The 22,046-nt window shown below is 47.0% G+C and overlaps 1 protein-coding gene across 1 annotated transcript in view; it reads right to left on the reverse strand.

The window, feature by feature from the left end:
- Positions 1 to 6,361: 6,361 nt before the first annotated feature.
- LOC124463456 (receptor tyrosine-protein kinase erbB-4-like) overlaps positions 6,362 to 22,046 on the reverse strand; it is an 80,729-nt gene continuing 65,044 nt past the window's right edge. Inside the window, exons 17-23 of the mRNA XM_047015174.1 lie at positions 17,187 to 17,528; positions 15,555 to 15,630; positions 14,964 to 15,110; positions 13,864 to 13,961; positions 13,447 to 13,617; positions 10,982 to 11,351; positions 6,362 to 10,276 (exon numbers count right to left, since the gene is read on the reverse strand). Coding sequence (XP_046871130.1) covers positions 9,621 to 10,276; positions 10,982 to 11,351; positions 13,447 to 13,617; positions 13,864 to 13,961; positions 14,964 to 15,110; positions 15,555 to 15,630; positions 17,187 to 17,528 — 1,860 coding nt within the window. The 3' untranslated portion in view covers positions 6,362 to 9,620. The remainder of the gene's footprint in view (positions 10,277 to 10,981; positions 11,352 to 13,446; positions 13,618 to 13,863; positions 13,962 to 14,963; positions 15,111 to 15,554; positions 15,631 to 17,186; positions 17,529 to 22,046) is intronic.

The raw sequence follows: 22,046 nt of genomic DNA on the forward strand, positions 1-22,046 counted from the left end.
CAGTTCAGTTCCACCTTCTCTGGGGATGGAGAGACCTCACCTGCCCTCATCCACCCACCTCCTGTGGAGGTGGCCTCCTAGCTGCTGTTGATTCCAAGGCTGCGGGCAGGGCATGGCCTGTGATGTTTTCAGTGTTTGCTGCAGAGAGAAAGGCCTGCAGTCTATACTCTTCCTGGGTAAGTGAGAGTGGGAGTTTTCCAAAGCTTTGTCAACAAAGTCACGTAGACTGGTCAAAGGAGACATCAGAGAGCACTGGCTGTGCATTTAGTTGTGAGTTGTGAATTAGGAGGGATATCTTATCCTTGACGAAAACAATGTTGGCATTATTACAACATCAAGTGGGCCAACACTGATGAAGAATTTAAGTTGTTGAGACACGGTATTCCGATGTATTGTCAATCACTGTTTCTTTCTTCATTGAGTGGCAAATGATTCATGAACACAGCTCATACATTATAGGCTGAGGGTTAAGGATTAGTGTCCATTAAAGGTTGGACACAAACAACAGAGTTGTGTGGTCAACTACAATAAAATGCTGATTGGGACTGGAGTCTTCATCAAGCTGATGAAAATAAATCCATCTCATGGGGAACAGGAAGAAAGCATCGGAGCATCTTTGATGTGATGATGAAACGTATAGAAATCCATGGGCAAATAAACCCAGGGTCCACTCTCACATTTCAGCCAATCACAGCAAATCGCAGCAGATAAAGTTTTGCTAAGCTCCCTTTTCTCTGAATAGCCATCTTGATTAAGGCTATGATAATTTAAAACAACACCTGTAAAGGGGTGGCCGGGAATGTAGTCAGGTGATCTGATGGAACATGATAGGGAAGTTGTCTCTACTTTGATCAGTACCGTTTAAAACGACGGGGAAAGCTCAGGAATTAAAGACACAACAGTGCAATGCTTTGGATATCACCAGAGTGAGTCTGCGCTTCTGTCAAAAATGAGGAGAGGCAGTGGAGAGGCGTTATTGAAAGGCAGGCGGAGAGGACGCGCACAGCCCTACTCCTTGTATCCTCCCTCCTCCTCCCCCTCCTCCTCCTCCCCCTCCTCCTCCTCCTCCCCCCCTCCTCCTCCTCCTCCTCCTCCTCCCCCTCCTCCTCCTCCTCCCCCTCCTCCTCCTCCTCCTCCTCCTCCTCCTCCCCCTCCTCCTCCCCCTCCTCCTCCCCCTCCTCCTCCTCCTCCTTCAGATGAACAGCAGGAGACAGTCAGACATCACTCCCTATTCAGCGTAATGAGACATTGTGGGGGCCACGAGTGCGAGCCTGTGGAAGGAGCTTCTCTTTGTTGCAGCGTTCCTGCTGCGGGCTGAGGGAAGCAGCCGGCTCCACGGCCTGCCTGATAGTGTGCTTAACAAGGGAAGATAAGTGGCCACAGAGGCTGCTCGGGTAGCTATGCAGCTCTGTACCGGCTAATTGTCGAGGTTTGTTAAAGGACAGAGACTCAACCGTGGAGGAGTGAGTGGAGGAATGGAGCTCTGTCATCAGTGTGTCTTTTTCTTGCCGCGTGGAAGTTTAAGAAATAAACATTGACAATGAGGAGGCTATTTAATTGCCTGGCTTCTTTCGGCGCTGAGTTTTTTTTCGTATTTTCAGTTCCCTCCATCCCACACAGTTATTCAGAAAATACTTTCTTAGTAAAACAATGGACTCTGACAAGCACATCAGTGTGGTTGTTATGGGCTGCCGTGGTGTAATTAAAGACATGCTACTGCTAGTCCACAGTCTGCCTCTGGCTAACTGACTGCTCCCTGGGCCTCTCAGTCAAGGGAATGAAGTGTGAGTCTGACAAGAGGTGTGCCACTCCACAGTTGGGAAAAAGGCACAATTATGCCACTATTGTCAGCTCAACAAAGAGCTGTCATCATTGCTTTGAGTGAAGCGTGAATAGAGCTTCACAGTTGCATCAAAGTGAGTTTAACAATGTCCCCTGCTCTCTTAAAAACGGGTACTTAATTAGACTTGAATGCTGGCACATACAAATATACACAAGCGCGCGCACGCACGCACGCGCGCACACACACACACACACACACACACAGCAGGAATCTTTGAAGAAGCAGCAGAATTTCATCCTCACAGTGGGTAGTTTGTTAAGCGATCATGGAAGGAGTTATAAATGAGCTGTAATGACTGTCTTCTCGTTCAACATGCACAGTGCATGGTCGAGGCTGAGCTAAGCTTACTCCTTCCATGGGGATATGTCTAATAAAACAAATGTTAAACACAAAATCCAGAGCATTTTACGTATTTGGTCATTGGATAAACACTTCACAATTAGAGCTGAGTCCAAGATTATCTTCTCAATCTTACTGTGTCAACCTTTAAAAGCCTCTAAATCAGATGATAGGAACAGTTTCTACGGCAACCTGTATGGACTACTGTACTACAGTGACTATGACATGACTACATCATAATCACTGGTCGGTCCAAACTTAATCCTTAAATTAGTATTCAACTAGGCTATAGCTCTAATACACAAAGACACTAACGGCAGCCATGTTCCATGTCTCACCGTGTATCAAGAGTGAATCTCCAAGGTTTCGTGTGATTCTTTGGAAGATCTCACACAAACGCAGACCTGACCTCAAGCACATCTAATATTGACAATACCTTGAACATATCCATAGATCACATTGCATGGCAGGGACTGCAACCAGAAGCAATGGGCCATTGGATAACAGTGGCGATACATTTGCATTTACAGTAGGCTGTAGCCTATTCATGGTGTGTATAGGATATGGTTAGATCTACGCTTCAGTCAGTGAGATTAGGATAGAGGGATTGGTCCATAGTTTACATGGAGTCCTCCGGAATGCAGATGCGGTGTGGCAGAGGAGTGTTCATATGTGAGTGTAAATCCAATATGCATCCCATAATGATCCCATAAAGTCTCTCTGGGGGTAACGTCGCGCTGCTTAGCGGGCTTTGTGGAGTCCATTCAATCATAAACAGGCCCACTGCAGCCCGGGCAGGGATTTAGAAGACCTGCCGCTCCCCCGTCGCCAAATGAAAAAGGGATGAGCAGGTGAAAGAGAGAAAGGAACGGCCAACTACACGCCAGAACAACAACAACTTTGAATATTTTGTGTTCAATATCTATTCACATGTGTGTTTGTGACTCCGATGGAAAACTATCCAGTCCACAAAGACCGCATTTCCATGGGCGCTATAGCCTTCTGGGTTGTCAAAAGCTCATGAAAAATAAGCGTCACGTGCAAATCTTTTCTTTCTGGAATGCCGGTTGACGTCCAGACGATCTGCGCAGATTGATGCAGTGTCAGACTGAGCTTTCACTTTTTTCTCTCATGAGGGGCGCGAGTCGATCACCAGAGCTAAAAAGCATTTAAGATCATGTACATTCAACTGTGGCTATCATCCTTCATATCAGGTAAAAATCCATACGCTTTGTCACAGGGCGAGCGTTTAAGAGAGAGGCTAGGAGAGGCTAGGCATTGACTGATTGTTTCGATCACACTCTATTACCATCTTTAGGCAAGTGATTCGACTTTGCATGGGCAAAGCCTCAGAAATGCAGATCTTGGCGGCTCACCTTATTGGATTTCCAATGATAATTCCATAAAAAGTCATCGTCGGCTCAAATGCTGCATCCATCATGTTGTACACACAGGTGTCAAAAGTAATACCACTTTATTATTTGCTCTGGTGTGATTTTTCTGGAAATGTGTGAGGTCAGGTGGTAACCCAGAGAAACTACACCCAGTGAATGACGGTATTTCAGATCAGACCGGCTCCAGTGCAGTTCAGGGCTACAAGTTTGTAATGGATGTCTCATATCCTAGACTGCTTGGAGAGAAAGGCTGAAGGAAGGGAGGGAAAGAAAAAGAGAGAAACATGAGAAAGAGAGAGAGAGACATGAGAGAGAGACATGAGAGAGATACATGAGAGAGAGACATGAGATAGAGACATGAGAGAGAGACATGAGATAGAGAGAGAGAGAGAGACAAGAGAGAGAGACATGAGAGAGAGACATGAGAGAAAAAAGCAAGAAGGAAAGACAGAAAGAGAGTTAGGTGAAAGAGATGTCATAATGTGAGACAGACTGAATCACTAAGACAAGCTGGGTTCATCTACACAGAGACAGAAAAGAAGAGCTGACATTTGAATGCCAAACTGAGACTCCCCCTTCCCTTCAAGGTCCACGGCCCCTCACAATTACACACAGTAGTTTGAACTAAGTAGGATTAGAGACTGGATGACCAGTCGGAAGTCAATTAACCTTCTGCACACACAAAAAAACGCTCCCAAATGAAAGCACTTGCTCAATTTATAACTTGCACGATTACTCACACAAGAAGTCCATACTGTAACACACAAAAACTCCACAATGTATCTTTAAATATTGTATTGTTCTTTATTCATATTAAATTAAAAATATATTTTGGACAGATTCATGTAACAAAACTGCGGGAAAGAAAGGTATTTAAATGCAAAGCCTTGGGAATGGTTAGATATGTGTTGGGAAGAAGCTCTGAATAGGGCCCTGGGGCTCCTGTCAGGGTTGAATACCAAACTGCCAATCATCCCATCTACGGCCACACTCTAGGTCAACATATCGATACATGATTGGTATCAATGATGGAGTTAGTCAGTTGGACACATGCCTGTGATTATCATTCTGTAGGTGGTGACCTAAGCTGGGCAGGGCCGGCTATGGAGAGAGGCTGGTAGGGCTTGGCACTGCTGAGTCTACCTGTGGGTGCTTTACACTTCCAAGGGTCAAAGTGCGTCCTTGGATCTAAGAGTAGGATAAAATACTCACAGATTCTAATGACCACGGGCTAAATTACCATAGAGATAGTGAGAGATAGTGGAGACAAAGACAGAAAAAGGTGCAGAGTATAAGGGATATCACTAGTCTTGCAACAAAGACTCAGTCTCTCTGAAGTGGATGGGTTCTGTACAAAAAGTAAAAATAGCAAGAGGGTTCGAAAGAGGAGTGTCGGAGAGACTGGGGAGATGAGGGACACCCAAAGGAAGGAGAAATCACCTCTCGCGTGGGCAAGAAGAAGGTTTAAACACAAGTCCACCAAATTGGGCTAAAACACAGTCACAAGGGTGTGTGTAGGGGGGGGGGGATCTAGAAATCCTGCAAGCTTATTTAAATCAGAATTCACTGTTCAAATGACGTGTACTTTATATACAGAAATATAAACCAATAAGCTAAGAACAACTACTATCCCAATAAAAAGCAATAATATATGTGAAAGGTGAATTAAAATGATATCAGCAGACCAAAAAGCATATTTTTCCCTCTATTTACAAATGCACCTGGCCAATTCTTCCACTACCTAGAAAAATACTATTCACATTTTTTTTCTTCAGTTGACATTAGTAAAACTTTGAGGGACGTTCGTTGGCATAAAAAGGAAAATTCCCTCCCATACATTAGTTACTGTCAACATCAAATCACAATTGAAACTGTGCTTATCATACCTCCATCTTTTCATGTGACAGGAAACACATGGAACCAGTGTAAAACCGAGGAATATTACAAATGGACATTTGTTCTAATGTACAAGCGTGTTAATAGGGTGTGTAGTGTAACCTGTTGTCAATGTGTCTTTACAATTTACAATTAATATTATTCAATTAACCCTTGGCAAAAACAAAGCAAAACCAAAACATAAAAATTAAAAAAAGAATTCAGCAAGAAATAATAGGAATATAGTTAATAGATATTACTTGTTGCTTTGGGTGGCAGATATGTGATCAGAGTAACATGGATTAACAGAGCCTTCACCGTAAAACTGTAGCACTTCTTACAGCATCACAGTCAGTCAACAACAATATTGTCATTATTTATTAAAAAAAACTATAACTGTGTAAGAAACAATGCTATACACAGCATTTACAATACTCAGATGCAATGAAAACTGTTCTGTACACAGTGTACCTTTAGACAAATAGCAGGTGTACAAATCAAACAATGTCCTATTTCGACAGTGCTTATAGTGGTGTAGTGGACAGTCAGTGTGAAATATTTGTGCTCCTTTTTGTGGTTTTATGCTTCTTCTGAAGCAACCATTGGACAATGCACTAAAACACAAAACCTAAAGGAACAGTCTGAAGAAAATGATGAATTATGATTCTCTGTTTCCCATGATTCTATGGACCACATTAATTACTCCAATCACAATTGTCTGCCACAAAGTGTTTAGGTCTTGTTCAAGTGGCTCGCTATTTAGCTGCTTCGGCTAGGCATCAAGAGGCCAAACCACCTAAATTTAACAGTGTTTGCTACATCCATTTCTTTAGTCACATTTGAGATGAGATGAAAAACATGCTACCCCCCACCCACCCACCCACCCACCCACCCACACATACACCCCCCATCCTTCCAGCCACCCCACCTCCCTCCCACAACCTATTGTAACATTGATGTATTGATGTGCTAACATTTCTGGAACCCTAATACCATGTCTTTGACCCTGTGCAGGATTACTAACTATTGCCTGTCGTACTGTATTTCTCTCCCTAGTGCTGGCTGGACCAGAAGGAGACATGATTTCCCTACAGAACTGTCGAGAAGGCCTCAGAGGCCCAGCAAAGCTATTAGCATGAAGAGGGCCGGAAGCCCCTTGGTGGGGTAGGGGCTTGCTGCTGGAACCAGAGTTTATTATTACCACAGAGAACCATTCTGAGTCTTTTCAGCAACACTCCAAGACTGTCATTGCACTTCAGTACTCCTTCCTGTCATCCAGTCAGCTGGTACAGTAGCTTCCCAACAGGAGAAGTGCAAAAAAGTAGGAAACTACAGTTTTCCCTCACGCTGCACCGTCGCGCGAGCCCCTTTCCACTGCACACATCTACAGTTTATCTGGATAGCATACGGTGAACGTTAGATCAAATGAGTCACCTGAAATCTGAATTTCAATTGTAACGCCAAAAAGAAGAATGAGGAGTGCCCTAAAATCTGCCACAGCCGACTACTAGCCAAGTCATTGCTGTCTAGGCTAAGACAACATTGGTGCCGTCCAATTACTCGCCTCGTTGGTCACTGGTCCAGCTGGCTATACTGTAGCTGCCTGAACTACTGGTCACATTGAAGCCACTAGCTAAACAGGCCTGCTATGTAGTATTGTCCCAGTCATGGCCTAGCCTAGCTAACCATCAGTAAGATCTACATGCCATCGGTTGCCGTGCAACTGGCAGACGGTTATGTCTCATCAACAGGAGGAGATAGTTGTAAACGTATCAACTCTAAAACACGAATATGCCTCTCCTGAAGTCCCTGGCAGTCAGGACCGGTGGAGAGATTGAGTGCTGTGCTGTGTCGTGCTCATCGATAAGTATTGTATGTGGTTAGTGCTATATAACACACCATTTCGCGCTGTCACTGATCATTTACATAATAGTGCTCAATGTGGGGTGCATCATTATACAAACACGGACTAAACTGTGACAAAAAAAACTAAAAAAAGTGCAATGGGTATGCTGTCTTTCGATGTGTAATGAGATAAGGAATTACTCACATGAATACAAAATCAAGAGGGTTTCTCTTGAAAGTAACAGTATAGCTGTTTGGCTGTGCCAGTGTGTCAAGTGCTATCAAATCAATCAAATGACAAATACCAATACAATACACTTTAGATGACAGTAATCCTCATCTAGCAACAAAACAAAGCATCTCGCAGTACTCAGTGAGATCCTAGGAGCTGGCCTTCCACAGATATGCTCCGTGTTTACGAGTGTGTCTGGGTGTGTCTACCTGGATTATCTCCACATTATTGTCAAACACGAATACAAAATAGTTCATTGTGATGCAGTCACTTGTAGAACTGTGATTCCCAAGTGGAAGTGGGTGTCGTTTCTGCGTGGAGAAAACGGATCCTTTTGGCACAGTTTCATTCTCCGCTTGGAGTCCAAACCACAAGAAAGGGATGTAGACATTTGGTGGAGCAAATAGTCTCAGGAGCCAGTTTGGTTTGAAGTCTCAGTTTTAGTTTGTCGATGTCTTCACGGGATGATTACGTTGGTTTAATTACATTTATCACTGTCCTCTTCTTGGACCATCCACGATGTCCTTCAAAAAGCAAAACTCGCATTCCACACACTACTGCATATATTTACCTCATTCCAGTCTGAAATGGGCTTGTATTCAGATTCAGCTGCCATCTCAGTTCCTCAGTATCCTTACAGTGAAACCACCATCTGGTCCCTCTCCCCCCATTGTGCTCCTGGACTCGGGACCAGACAGGATCCTCCAGCCCTTCTCCAGTCAGAAGTCCCTTCCTCTCCTCTCATTCAATAACCCTAACCCTCCTGGTTTTATCCTCCTGCTCAGCCATGACTCTGTTGGGTTCTTGGGTTCTCCTCCCCTCATCCACCATGAGAGGAACATTTAGTCATTTAGCAGACGCTCTTATCCGGAGCAAACCAGACCGAGAGAAACATTGTTCCTGTTGCTTTTGGGTCTCAGAACCCAGTTGTGTGTCGGGGTTTAAGGAGGTTGAGGAGTCACCTTCTAAAGGGAGGCTATTCTTCTCGGGGTTTAACAATGTCTGTCTGAGTATCCTTTATGTTCCATGTGGGGGCCCCATTTGTACTGTCTACCACAGTGACATTTACTTGACGAGTAGATTGGTCTTCTTATTCAAGTACGGTTGTTATCTAAACTGCTTTGAGCTCAAGGTCAATGGAGAAACGTAATTTAGGCTTCAGTTATCTGTAGGTGTCTCTGTGTGTGTGTGTGTGTGCGTGTGTGTGTAAACATGTATAGTATATTGAAATAATACAAGGTTACTGATCTGTCAAGGTCGAGGTGTGTAAATAAACCCAAGCCTCCCCGTAAGCATGTCACATCTGATATGAGGAGCAGAATAATAAGTATAAATCCCATTTTGTATGTGGAGAGCTCAGGCTCATAAACACTGGGGAACTACCCCAGACTGGAATGCAAACAAGAAGGGATATGACAGATGGCCATAGCATGTTCGCAAGATGGCAGGCTGTCACAACACAGCGATGTGTACTCACTGTACACACCAACAGCTCTTCATGACAGAGCCAATCAAGTGACAAGTGAGTTACTGTGGAAAGGCTCACTGTGGTAATATTACAGTATGCAATGAATGTGGCTGTGCAATTCCAGGAACATCAAAAGAGACCATGACGCATTAATACATGTTAGATAAACGTCCCCATACGTCTGCAAACCTTCAGACTATTTTGGCACTCGTTCAGCTTGGGAGAGAGGAGAGATGCAGTTGGTGTAGGACAGTCAACCGGAGAGGTTCTGACCCCGAGGTGGACAGTCATGGTGGTCTACACTGAGGGGGGGGCTAGGAGGGAGGCAGGGACTGGTTGAAGAAGGGCTGCGTTACAGCTGCGGCTGACCAGTGTCTCTCTTGTTCAAGAGTCCATGGTTGAGGGATGTCTCACAGCTGTGTTATATTATATCCAGTGTCAAAGACGACAGCCAGGCAGACAGACAGACAGAAAGAGAAACAGACTGACAGACAGACAGGTGTCCAGTGCTGGTGTGGGGGAACCAGGGTTGATAAATACTGCTCGACCGTGAAAACAGTCTACACACATCGCCTCCCCCTCTCCCTCCCTCCCTCCTTCCCTCCGTCCCTACTCCCTCTCTCACTACACGACAGTGTTCCTCTGCCTGTAAGGTGGGGGAGGCAGCACCGTGCCGGGTTTCAGGGCGAACTCCGACAGGTACTCCTGGTTGTCTGCCACGGCGGGCCGGATGCGGCCGTTCTGCCGGTAGAAGAAGCGCGTGCTGCAGTCTTGCAGGTACTCAGGGTTGTGCAGGGTGGCTTTGGGGGGCAGGCTGTGCTGCCAATACTCTGGATTGTCAAAGGTCTTCTTGTTCTTCTTGTCCACCATAATGGTGCCCGTGACGCTGGGGTGGAGGGTGTGCCCGGGGTGCAGGGTGTGGGTGGCGTGTGCCGGGTGGAGGGAGATGCCCGGGTGGCCAGGGGGCGCCACGTACCCGGCAGCCTGGGCGGCGGAGAGGGTGAGGCCCTGTGAGGGATTAGGAGCTGCTGATTGGCCGGCGTTGGGGCCAGGCGCGGGGAGATGTGGGCCGGGGACGCCGTTCTTCTTCAGGTATTCCTGAGTTGTCTCGCCCGGGTTGTGGAAGGTGTTGAGGTAGAGGGGCTCGTTGACATACTCATCCTCTAACCTAGGCTGCCCTCCGGGGGCGCTGTGGTAGACGGAGCTGCCCTCCATAGAGTGGATGTCTCCATTCCTGCGGCGTGTGACAAATGGGTTCTCCTCCACCGGGTTGAGATAGTCTAGTGGAAGGAGAAATAGATGGGGAGGGGAGGAATGGGGGAAGATAGGGAAGGGAGAAAGGGAGGAAGGGAGAGAAATATAAGAGATAAAGGAACAAGAGGGGAGGAGGAAAGGTTTCAATCAATTTGGGAAAATTAATGAAATTCTGCTATCTTTTGGATACATTCCCGCATGTTTGTTTTGGCTATGGAAGACGCATCTGCGGGGAACACAGCAATAGCGCTTTTTAATCTAGCTGAGAAGATGAAGGTGACTGGGCTTAACAGAGGCTTTAGAGGAGTTCAAAGAGGTGGTCACATTCTCTCCCTCATATCCTTCACTGGCCTCCCCCAGTGTCTGACATGTGTGAAGGGAAGCGCTCAAGGCCTTGTCTGTGGCTGCGTCAGAATCAAAGACTCCGAATGAGGAGGAGGTGATGAAACAACTCTATCAGGTACGGCCTTCTGGCAGCAAATAGAACACAAAGGCATGTGGCAGAGACGGCCCCAGTGAGGTGAGGGGACGGAAATACTTATCACGAACAACTCCGCAGGTCAGCAGACAGCAGAAGAGCGGCGCTTGTTCCCATAAATATGACGTCATGTGTTTATTATCCGGTTGCATCTAACGAGTACAGCGGCACGGCAACACAACGAAAGGTAACACAAGTTCAAGCCGCCTGTGAGCAGTGGCAGTGAAGGAGGTGGATGTTTGGAGCCGGCTACCTGAGTTGTTCTTCTCTCTCATGGCTGTCATGTATCCATCCTGGTCTGTGTCCCCTTTCGCCCCCCGCTCCCCTAGGAGTAGAGTGGGGTCTGCACTGTAGCGCTGGCCGCTGCTGTCCTCCAACGCTCCGGGGCCCATGCCTGGGCCCGGAGCTAAGCCTGGGCCTGGAGTTGGACCTGGCCTGGGGGAAGCCTGCTTCCTCAGGGTGCCGTTGCAGCGCTGGTCCTCGAAGCTCTCGGAAGGGTTACTTTGGCCTGCTGACGGGTCCTGAGAGGCGCAGCCCGTCACGGCGGACACAGAAATGACCCTGGGGATGGTGGCCATCAGGTTCTCCATGCTGAAGCTACCATCCTGGTATACAAACTGGTTCTGGAAGCAACGTAAAGAGAGGAGAGGTCAACATCTGCGGGTTAGTTCTAGGTGTTGGTCTTGTCTATACGGATGTGAATTTCCATAGCAGGTGAATGGTTGTGGTGGTGGGATATTTCATGCCTGCCACCTCCATGGCATTACTGCTACCTGGGTTTCACAGCTATGAGCAAACTGCTGCTCCCCAAACTGCAAGCACAGTGGGTCCTCTCTTAATGTCCTCTGAATGAGACTGCTGCTACAGTATGTGCCTGAAATACCCTTGGTATCTCTTTTGTCTGCCTCACCACGGTTCTATCTCTCTCTCCAACAGGTGTTCAGTTCTCTCAACAAGACTCCTAAGACTCACGTGGTGGAGTACTACCATGGAGTCTTTCTACCACTGCCTTTCGTATTTGTCAATTCCTCCATTTTCCTCCCTGCCTTTCCTTTCCTCTTTTACAGCATCTGCTACTTGAGTTTCTAGACTCACTATTTTGTTGCTCTGTTTTGTCAATGATCTCTCTTGTGAGCTTGTGTGCACTCTGTGTGTTTGTGTATGGGCTTTGTGTGTGCGGGGTGTGCTCTGTTTACTGAGTAAGGTGAGGCGATGGAGATGACTGAATTGAGGGGAGAAGGTAGCCCCAAACATTTCCGTTAATCACTGCACATTAATGAGTGTGCATGTGTGTGCACGAATGCTAATCTAGAAGTGTACAGTGTTTCTATACCAAAACTGTCTCGATGATTTATGTCTTTACAGGAGACTAATTACAGCAATAAAAACTGCATTTGTCATAATGCAAAAGTCCAAAATGGTCAATCAGTCTTAGATTAATCAACAAAAAATAATATTGGGGAATTTTGTTTACCCAAAAGCTCTGTAGAAGGGGCTGGCTAGGGGTGCTATAATGTACCAACAGGACTTTGAAGGATTGATGATCCTCATTGGCATTCCAAAGGCTCACTTTCCTTCTAGCTAGCCGCTCGTAGACCCAAACAAAGCGGAGGTTTGAATACAAAATGGCGGACGTGTCTGACAGAGTGGTTGACTGGCTGTGTGATGAAACAAGCCCAAATACTGAGCAGCAGACTCTGCCAAGAATGAGACATGCATACATGAAGAGCTGTGTTCTGTTGTTAACTGAGAGAGAGTGAGAAAGAGAGAGAGAGAGAGAGAGAGAGAGAGAGAGAGAGAGAGAGAGAGAGAGAGAGAGAGCGAGAGAGAGAGAGAGAGAGAGAGAGAGTGAGAGAGAGAGAGAGAGAGAGAGAGAGAGAGAGAGAGAGAGAGAGAGAGAGAGAGAGAGAGAGAGTGAAAGAGAAAAAAGTCATCATGTAAGAGACAGGGACATGAAGACAAAAAAAAAAAAGGGGTTATCATGAACAAAACCGTTATATTTGTACAAAATGTCCAACAGTGCCTAACCCAACACAACCCTACATATGTCTTCAAATTGCTGTGCATTTAGTTGCATTCACAATAATGGCTACCCCTGCTGTTGCAATCATAGAAATGGAAAGCAATTTGAAAGCAACAGATGAGTCCCCGGCAGAAGTCCCAAACAGTCAAACACTTCATCCCAGTCTCTCCCAGCCAATGACATCTCCTGTAAAGGACAACTCTAAAGCCTAACCGCACTCATCCGTTACAAGTGCAAAGTCATTTCCCAATGTAGGTTATATGGCCTGACGGTTTTGGGCTGTGCCAGAAGAGCTGAACAGAAGAGAGCGCTTGTGGAACCCGGTGCTTGCAGACACTGCTGTACCAGTGTCCTGGGACGACTGCTAGCTTCACAAGAAAGGAGCTGAGCGGCCGAGGCTGCATTCGAAACAAAAAATGTGTCCAAATGACCAAATCGGGGAAACTTAGCTACAGGAAGAAGAACAGAGGGACGATAGAGGCGGGAGATAGCAGTACGCCTCTTACAGACAGGAGGACACCTTTGTACTCATCTTGAGTGTCAGATTTGATATGCTTTTGATAACCTTTAATGTGGCTGAGTTTAGACAAGAAAAAAAGCCTTACACGCACGTTCCACTTCACAAAGACACACAATATCGCTCTCCCATTTTCCCCCTGGCCCCTTCAGTGCTGTGTTGGTCCGGAGAGTCTCACCCTGTTGGAGTCGACGCGGGGGCGGGGCGTGTAGGCCAGCGGGGGGATGCTGAAGCCGTGGGGCACCAGGTACTCGTCTGCATCCATCAGGTCCTCCAGATCCTCCTCGTCCAGCAGGCTCTGGAAGAACTTACTGTCATTGGGGCTGGGCAGCTTCATTCGGTCATCTCCCTGAAAGGAGAGACAGACAGACAGACAGACAGAGAGAGAGAGAAAGAGAGAGAGAGAGAGAGAGAGAGAGAGAGAGAGAGAGAGAGAGAGAGAGAGAGAGAGAGAGAGAGAGAGAGAGAGGTGGGAGGGGGAGCGAGAGAAGGACATGCATTATTTGACCAATCGTGTGTACATTGCCTTCCAGGATTCTTTTTCTTTGTGTTGTGCCCCTCCCTCCACATGGGGGCAGGATTGAGATTTGCTCACCTGGATGACCAGGTATCTCTGTGGGTCCCGGGCCATTCTGCAGAACTCTGCCGCAAGCTCCTTGAATTTAGGCCTGCTGTCCGCATCGATCATCCAGCCTTGAGAAGAGACAGGATACAGAGGGATTAGCCCAGAGAGAGAAAGAGAGAGAGACCAGACAGAGGGATTTCCCTCGCATTCGCTCTCTATCCCATGCTCCATCTATCTCTCTGTCAACTGGGTCAAAGAGTTTTAAAGAGTGCGAGGACACTTTTCATATCTGGGAGAAATGATATTCCTCTTAGGATTTCTAATACAGTTCAGTTTCAGTTTTCTGGTACAATTTCTTGAGACAGCTCCATCTGTAATTAGTCCTAAAAAACATAAACACTGTCTCATTGTCCGTATGGCCCATATGCAAGAGTGCAACAATCTGCCAAGGTCTGTTCGCACACACTGGCCACCAAACCAGTGCTGTAACATGTGTGTGTGTGTGCGTGTGTGTGTGTATTCTTTCCTGACAGGCTCAGACTTGGCAAGCGCTTGCTGGAGCACAGTGGCATGCCTCATGGACACAGGCTGGCACGAACACACGCAAGTACGTGCACAATCCACTGACACATTGGTGGTGAGGGAGAGAGAGCGACGGGAGAGAGAGGGATTTCATGGAACATCAAGACAGAGAGGAGGACACACAAAAAGACGGAGGACAAAGTGACCCGTCCTTTCCTGGCTCGGGTAGAGGAGTTGGAGAGGGCAGGCTGGTGTGTGGCGTGCCTCTGTCAAGGCGAGGGGACGGAAGGAAGGTGAGAGCGGGGCCCAGAGGCTGACTGGTGGGGACAGAAGGCACAGCCACGGAGCTCCAGGCTCCCGCTGGCTCACTGGCACTGGCACTAGCCAGAAGCTGGGGATGAATCTGGGGCTGAAGCTGGGGCTGAAGCTGGGGTTTTTGTGTGGTTATCATGTGAGTGTTTGGAGTTTGTGTGTCTGTGTGGGCACGGACGTGTGCGTGCGCTCATATTTGCGTGACTGTCCTTGAGTGTGTTAGTGTGTGTGTGTGTGTGTGTGGAGGAGGGCAGCGGGCATGGTGGTGGTGGTGGTGATAGGGGTGTGGTACCTACATTTGACCATGACCATGTAAACATCTATGGTGCAGATGGGGGGCTGAGGCAGACGCTCTCCTTTCTCCAGCAGGTCTGGGATGTCTCGGGTGGAGATCCCATCATACGGCTTCCCTCCAAACGTCATCAGCTCCCAGATGGTCACCCCTGGGAGGAGGACAGAGGGCGTGGAGAGGAGGAGAGGAGGAGGGAGGGAGGGAGGGAGGGAGGGAGGGAGGGAGGGAGGGAGGGAGGGAGGGAGGGAGGGAGGGAGGGAGGGAGGGAGGGAGGGAAGGAAGGAGGGAGGGCAGGGCAGGACAGTTTCAGGGGACCTGAGTCAACGTCAAGCACGCCTCCTCCTCTGCTCCCGGTCCTCGACCTCTCCTTTATCACGTTCCACTGATCAGTTAAGGCCCTAATGACGGGCCTCATCATATTAGGGTGCCCGTTCCCTTGACATTGGACGGGAGACACAGCAAGCTGGAGGTCCTATTCATCAAACACAGCCCATTCCCTTTGATTTGACCTGCCTTTAACATCAGTTCTGATGTCTGGATGACTTTGTCATAAACGGCAGTGTCTGTGTCGTGCAGGATTAGCAGTGGATCTTACCATAGCTCCATACATCGCTCTGGTGGGTGAATTTCCTGTAGTGAATGCACTCCAAGGCCATCCATTTAATTGGCATCTGTGGAAAAACATTTTATTATAACTCGATAAACGTTGAAGGACAGAACTGGAAGACCGAGTATTAAAGATCTGTAATGTGAAGATCGGTGTTTCTGCCTCTGCCAGTGGCAAGCATATACGAAACAGTGATAGAGCTGGATTGCTCTGTGATTGCTCGTGAAAATTGGATCTCTCGTTTATTGACGATCTCCCTGAACCACCTAGGGTTACAACCTCCGTTCTGTCTTCGATGCCTTCCGTAGGCATGCACAGGAAACAGGAAACGCACACGAGTGTCAGGTTTCAGGGGGAGCGTGGAAGAAGGGGAGATGCTGTGACACCCATCTCTCCTTCTTTCCTCTCTCTTTTTCTACATCTCTCCCAGATCTAGTTCGGCCACACACACAGGACTCCAACACCTCGAGTCCGACACCTTGATTGGATTCACTCCCTAATGCTATAGATTAAGGTGGAAGGGAGGGCAGTGATTTATAGAGGGCAGTGTTTACCAATCACTCATAGCCTTATGGATGAGAGAAAACAAGCTTATTCTACCCAAACTCTAAAATGTGATGGACAGACTGGCAGAGGAGAGACAGAGAGACGAGCAGTGGCAGAGAGCTGATAGACATGTGTTTACGGTAGGAGAGAGAGAATACACATTTAGAATAAAGAGAGAAAGACAAGATGAGATGAGTATAGGGAAAGATCCCATCCACCCGGCCCAGATGGACAAACTTAATTGCTACTTGATTAAATTGTGAGTTTTCCAAGTCTAATAGTAACCAAAGCTACATTATCCAACAGCATCATAGCCCACATGTGGGCAAGCAGAAAGCAGAAGAAGCACTTCTGATTGTCTTCAAGACCTGCAACTTCTCAAATGGGTTGTCGGAGGTCTATCAGTAACTTATTACATTTACATTTGGTCATTTAGCAGACGCTCTTATCCAGAGCGACTTACAGTAAGTACAGGGACATTCCCCCGAGGCAAGTAGGGTGAAGTGCCTTGCCCAAGGACACAACGTCATTTGGCACGGCAGGGAATCGATCCGGCGACCTTCTGATTACTAGCCCGACATATTATGATCACCAGATGAATATTGCGCTATACAAAATGTAAATGAATCGGTTCAGGGTGTCTCTAGATATCCTGGTTCAAGCAGGAAGACTCAGTAGTAGGTAATAAACACTTTGCTGACAATACCATATATCTTCTTGGCGTAATGGTTCTGCTGGCACAGGCTCTCTCCCGAAAACCCAACTGATAGTGTCTCGACATGTGTGCAGAGTGCTCTGACACACGTCCCCCTTAGGTAAAGACACAGAACCTTGGCTGAAGGCCTGGGTGGTGGAGGAAGCAAGAAGAAAGCGCTGAATATGTGTCACAAAGAAGTAATGTCGGAGTGTGGGTGAGTTCATGGTCTTTGACAAACCGCCCGGGCTGTAGGTAACAAGGTCAAGACTGCGTGATATGACGGTGGTGCTGGCTGACAGCACATGGGTCTCAGAGTCTCCTGCACGAATCCCTCTCCGCCCGATTCTCGGAGGTTCTCGCTGGTGTCTGGATCTCACCTTTCCTCCGTCGGCATTGTACTCCTTCTCATTGACATCCAGCAGACGAGCCAGGCCAAAGTCTGTGATCTTGATGTGGTTGGGGGACTTGACCAGCACATTACGGGCTGCTAGATCTCTGTGGACCAGCCTCCTCTCCTCCAGGTACATCATCCCCTGTAAAAGCACGCACGCACACACACACACACACACACGCACACACACACACACACACACACATACACACCCCCCCCAAAGCATTAGCAGAAACAAAGCAAACATCTTCAAGTATTCATGTGCAAAATGCAGATTCCGAGTCAAAGCTCTCAGGGAAGAAAACCCAGAGTCTCGATAGTGCTCAAGTTTATTACATTTTATTGAACACATTTAAAAGAAGACGTTGTGTAATGCTTTAATTAACCCAGACTGTTTGCATAGATAATGGAGTAAGAATATTCACACTTTACAACTTTTTCTGGTGCAGAGACCCACATCCGTCTGATAAAAATAACGATGTCCAGAAATAGATTTCCTGGAGCAGCAAACACTATGGTTAATTGATATAAAAGGAGGGTGCAGAGCTGCTGCACCACTGTTGTAGAACAATTGACTGTGTCTTTTACTGCGTAGCTCAAGAACCAGCATAGATATAGGACACACAGAACTGAATGTGGCCAGACATTGGAGGGTGTGTTGCAGTGAAGGTGTAGGAGAGAAAAAGAGGCAGAGAAAGAAAGGGAGAGTGAATAAGAGAATTTCTTGGAACGCTGGAACCGCACTCCTCGTTTGAGATGCAATGAATGCGGTTTATGTTTGTGACATCAATAGAGACTACAACCTGTAGTAAAATATACATATAAATATTTTTCCTAGCGTCCAAAAGATACATTCTGTCACATCACACAGCCCTACAAGGAAGGAACGTTAATAGGTTAACTGGAATTTAATTTGGTTCTAGGCTTCTGGAACATTAAAACAAAATATGACAGATAACAATTCTGCTCGGAACAAATCGATTGAAAACAAATTAACTAGTTTGAAGCCCTGCTACTGATAAGTGCAGTCTTTCGGCACAGTGAAGAGGGAAATCATGGATTATTCAAAACATTTGGGATGAATGACAAGTTGTTTCTTCAAGCAAAACTTGTTTAATATTCAATTAAGATGCTTTGTTATAGGGGTTTAGAGAAGGTGTAAAATGTTTTCCCCATTAGGACAAAGAGAGTGAATGTTAAGGCTACTCAAGGGTTACAGAAAAACAGGGACTAATGCATAAAGAAAGTAATCAAGAACTATTAGTAGACAGAGAATGTTCCGTTTTCTGCAAAAAAAAATGAGCATCCAGCATTGTGCAGCTGTATGCCAGGCACAGACTGCAGTGGAACTAGACTACCCATTGTACATTGTAGCAACAAGATCGGCCTGGCAATATAAAAAAAACAAATTCAACTATTTAAGTTGGTCTCAGAATAACAGAAGCCACTTTGGGCTGTGGAGCAAAATAAAACAGAGAACGGGACTTCTTTCAAAACCAAAACAAATTGGATTTAGATGGAACGGGTAGGAAACGGAGATGGGGGAGGAGACTAAAGGAGGGAAGGAAGGAGAGAGGAATGGTGGGCATGAAAGGTGAGATTACAATGGTAAGGCTATAATCACATTGCCTCATTTAGACCCTCCCTGGAGAATCTCCCTCTCTCCATGTCTAGAAACAGGTTAGAGGGCTGAATGTGTTTGTGTGTGTGTGTGTGTGTGAGAGTGAGTGGGGATAAGGGGATTAGGACCTGCCTTCCATAGAGTAGAGAGGAGGCAGAGTAGGTCAATAGATGTGATCATGTTCTCCATTATTGGGACCCTAATATACATCAAGTTATGGTCTTAAAATTATTTTGTCACAAACACACACACACACACACTCGCCTGCCGCCATCCTTCCTCAAAACAGTTTTTAAGCATTTTTTCCTGATCTGGTTTGACCCCTCATCTCCTCATCCCATTCATCCATCCATCAGAGAAGAAATCAGGCAGACTGTAGCCTCAGTTCTCCTCTGCTCACCACCACCCCCCCCCCCCAGCTCCTCCATGCAGCCCCTTCTTAAGGAGCCCAAAGTGATGAATCGCACTGCATTAATTGTCGATTAAAATGCAATTACCTGTGGATTTGGAAGGCTAAACTGAGGTGGAGACATGGAGCTGTTCTGAAGCACACAACCATCCAAAGTATGGACCGTGCTCCGGTCTGCTCAGCGTGTGTCTGACAGCCTGGGGCAAGCTGGACTCGTCATTTGGACCATGTCGTTTGTGGGGAAAAGGTGAGTGAGGTAGCAGCAGAGAGCGATTGACAGGACAGATAGACAGAGAGCTACGTAGAAAGGTAGATAGATACGTGTGCCTGCGTGCTTGTTTGCGTGACCGTGTGGGTGTGTGCGGGTGTGTGTGTTCCATGTGTGTGCTCGGTGACGAGCCAACGGGTGACACGCTGACGTGTGTCCCGACAGAATCTTATTTGTACATAAATCGCTCTCTGTAATCTCCTCAATTTTCACGACAATTAAACAGTGGAAGGAAGTGGAGGGAAATGGATGGCTTGCCAGCGTGTGAATGTTAATTAGCTTGCACAGGGGAGACAAGGGGAGGAGGTGTGCGGAATTGTAAGCGGACGTGCAAAAAAACAAACAAAAAAGAAAGAAAAAAAACCTTGGTTCCCCCCCTTCCTCTACAGCTCTCATTTGCTGCTTGGCCATGTGGATAGGAGGCAGGAACACACCATGAGCGGGCCAAATGGCCTTGAGAGAGGGAGGGGAGCCTTGTTTGGGGGCTGAATTCAGGTGGAGTACTGTGAAAGAAAACACAGCTACAGCATCCTGCAGGTATGTTCCAGAGGAGCAATTGAGTGACAGAGAGAGAGACAGAGACAGAGAGAGAGAGACAGAGACAGAGACAGAGACAGAGACAGAGACAGAGACAGAGACAGAGACAGAGAGAGAGAGAGAGAGAGAGAGAGAGAGAGAGAGAGAGAGAGAGAGAGAGAGAGAGAGAGAGAGGAGACAGACTAAACAATCGAGAGAGAGAGTTAGGAGTTAGACAAAGAGATACAGACAGAGGAATAGATAGAGGGAGGAAGAGAGAACATATTGTCAGAGAGAGAGAGAGAGAGAGAGAGAGAGAGAGAGAGAGAGAGAGAGAGAGAGAGAGAGAGAGAGAGAGAGAGAGAGAGAGAGAGACAGAGAAAAGAAGATTGAGAGGAGAGAAAGGCTTGTAGATGGATTGTGTACAGTGTACAGTAGGTAGGGCTGTACTGTAGGTGTCTCTGTTGAGGCTCCTCCTGGGACATGCGACTACAGCAGAGAGGAACTCTGCAGATAGACCTCTCCTCAGCTTGATTTTGCTGATATCCAGGCCGTTCAGACCCAAGCAGAATCCATAAGATTGCCTTTTGATGCATTTTGTCAGCGGCAATTTGGCTTCTACGTAGCAACGGGGAATACGATTGAAAGAGAGGAAGAGAGGGAAGGAGAGGACTGGCAGTCTGTTCCTGGAAAAGCATTCTTTATTTTGACACCTCCCTATTCTTTTTAGGGGATACAGACATTCAGACACCTCATACACACACGCACACACACACGTACAGGCAATCTCCTCAGAGAAACAGACAAAAACAGCCCAGAACACCCACACACAAACATGCATGTATGTGTTTGTGTCTAGTGTGTAATTAAATGACTTATCCAGCACTATGTATTCATGTTTAATGACATGTTTGGGCTGGAAGGAATTCCTTCCAAAGAGTTAGACATTTTTACATTCATTTTATATTCAGTGTTTTTTCCTCCATGTCTGTTCTATCCTCTTTTTCCACATTCACTCGCTCACTCACTCGCTCCCACCCACCCTCACTAACTCACTCCCTCCCTCCCTCACTTACTCACTCCCTCCCACCAGTCACTCGCGCGTCTTTCTTTCTTCAGTCTCTCTCCATCTTTCTATTGCGCCCCTTTTCTATGATATTTCTCGACCGAGAAAGAGATAGAGAGGGAGAGGGAGGGTGTAGCCGAGCTCTCTGTGGACTCCTGCGAACACCCTCACAAAGCCAGGGACCTGAGAGCCCACTGAGGAGCACTGCAGCACAGACTCTATCTAAAACAGATTACCTCCGCGGCCCGGGCAGGAGATCAATGATCGCTGATTACGACTGGCTTGATGCTGCCTAGTGCTCCACACAATATTTATCCTGTGTGTCTACTTCAGAGTAATTCGAAATCAATGCGTGTGGAGGTCGCACTGGGCTGGGTGGAAGCTCCACAGACATGGCTGCATAGGGACAACTCTCCTGACAAACACGACTCCTGGGTCAGCTGGGAAACTGGCTGTCTCTCCCTTGGGTATGAATCAACATACTGGAGATGGTGGGTGAGTGGAGGTCTACACTGACACCTGCTGATGTTCTCCTACTTGGCCCGAGGGATGGAGCTCCGTGAATCCAGTGAGAAACAGAACGCAAGACACAAGCCCACACACACACACCGACGTTTGACAGACAAAACAGCTTCTAGTAGTAGGAGGTGGGAGATGTGTGTGCGCGCGTGTGTGTGTCAGCTGATTGTGTCTGTGTGTGTATGCATGGGATGTGTCTGGGAGAATGTATCTGTGTAAGCACATGCGGGGGTGGGAATAGTTCAGCACAGGTACGGTACAAACTGCATTAAGCATTCATCTGAGAGAATAAATGTACATGGACAAGCCTCTCATCGCTAATCCAATCTTGGAGCAGACAAATCGTGCATTGGAGAGCTGCCCTCTAACATTGCTTGGTAAACGGATTCGGATATCTGAAATGAATAGAAATGTTATCATTATTGCATTATCCTGTTTTCCTTTGGA

The sequence above is a fragment of the Hypomesus transpacificus genome, unplaced genomic scaffold (assembly GCF_021917145.1).
Source record: "Hypomesus transpacificus isolate Combined female unplaced genomic scaffold, fHypTra1 scaffold_281, whole genome shotgun sequence".
Lineage (NCBI taxonomy): Eukaryota > Metazoa > Chordata > Actinopteri > Osmeriformes > Osmeridae > Hypomesus > Hypomesus transpacificus.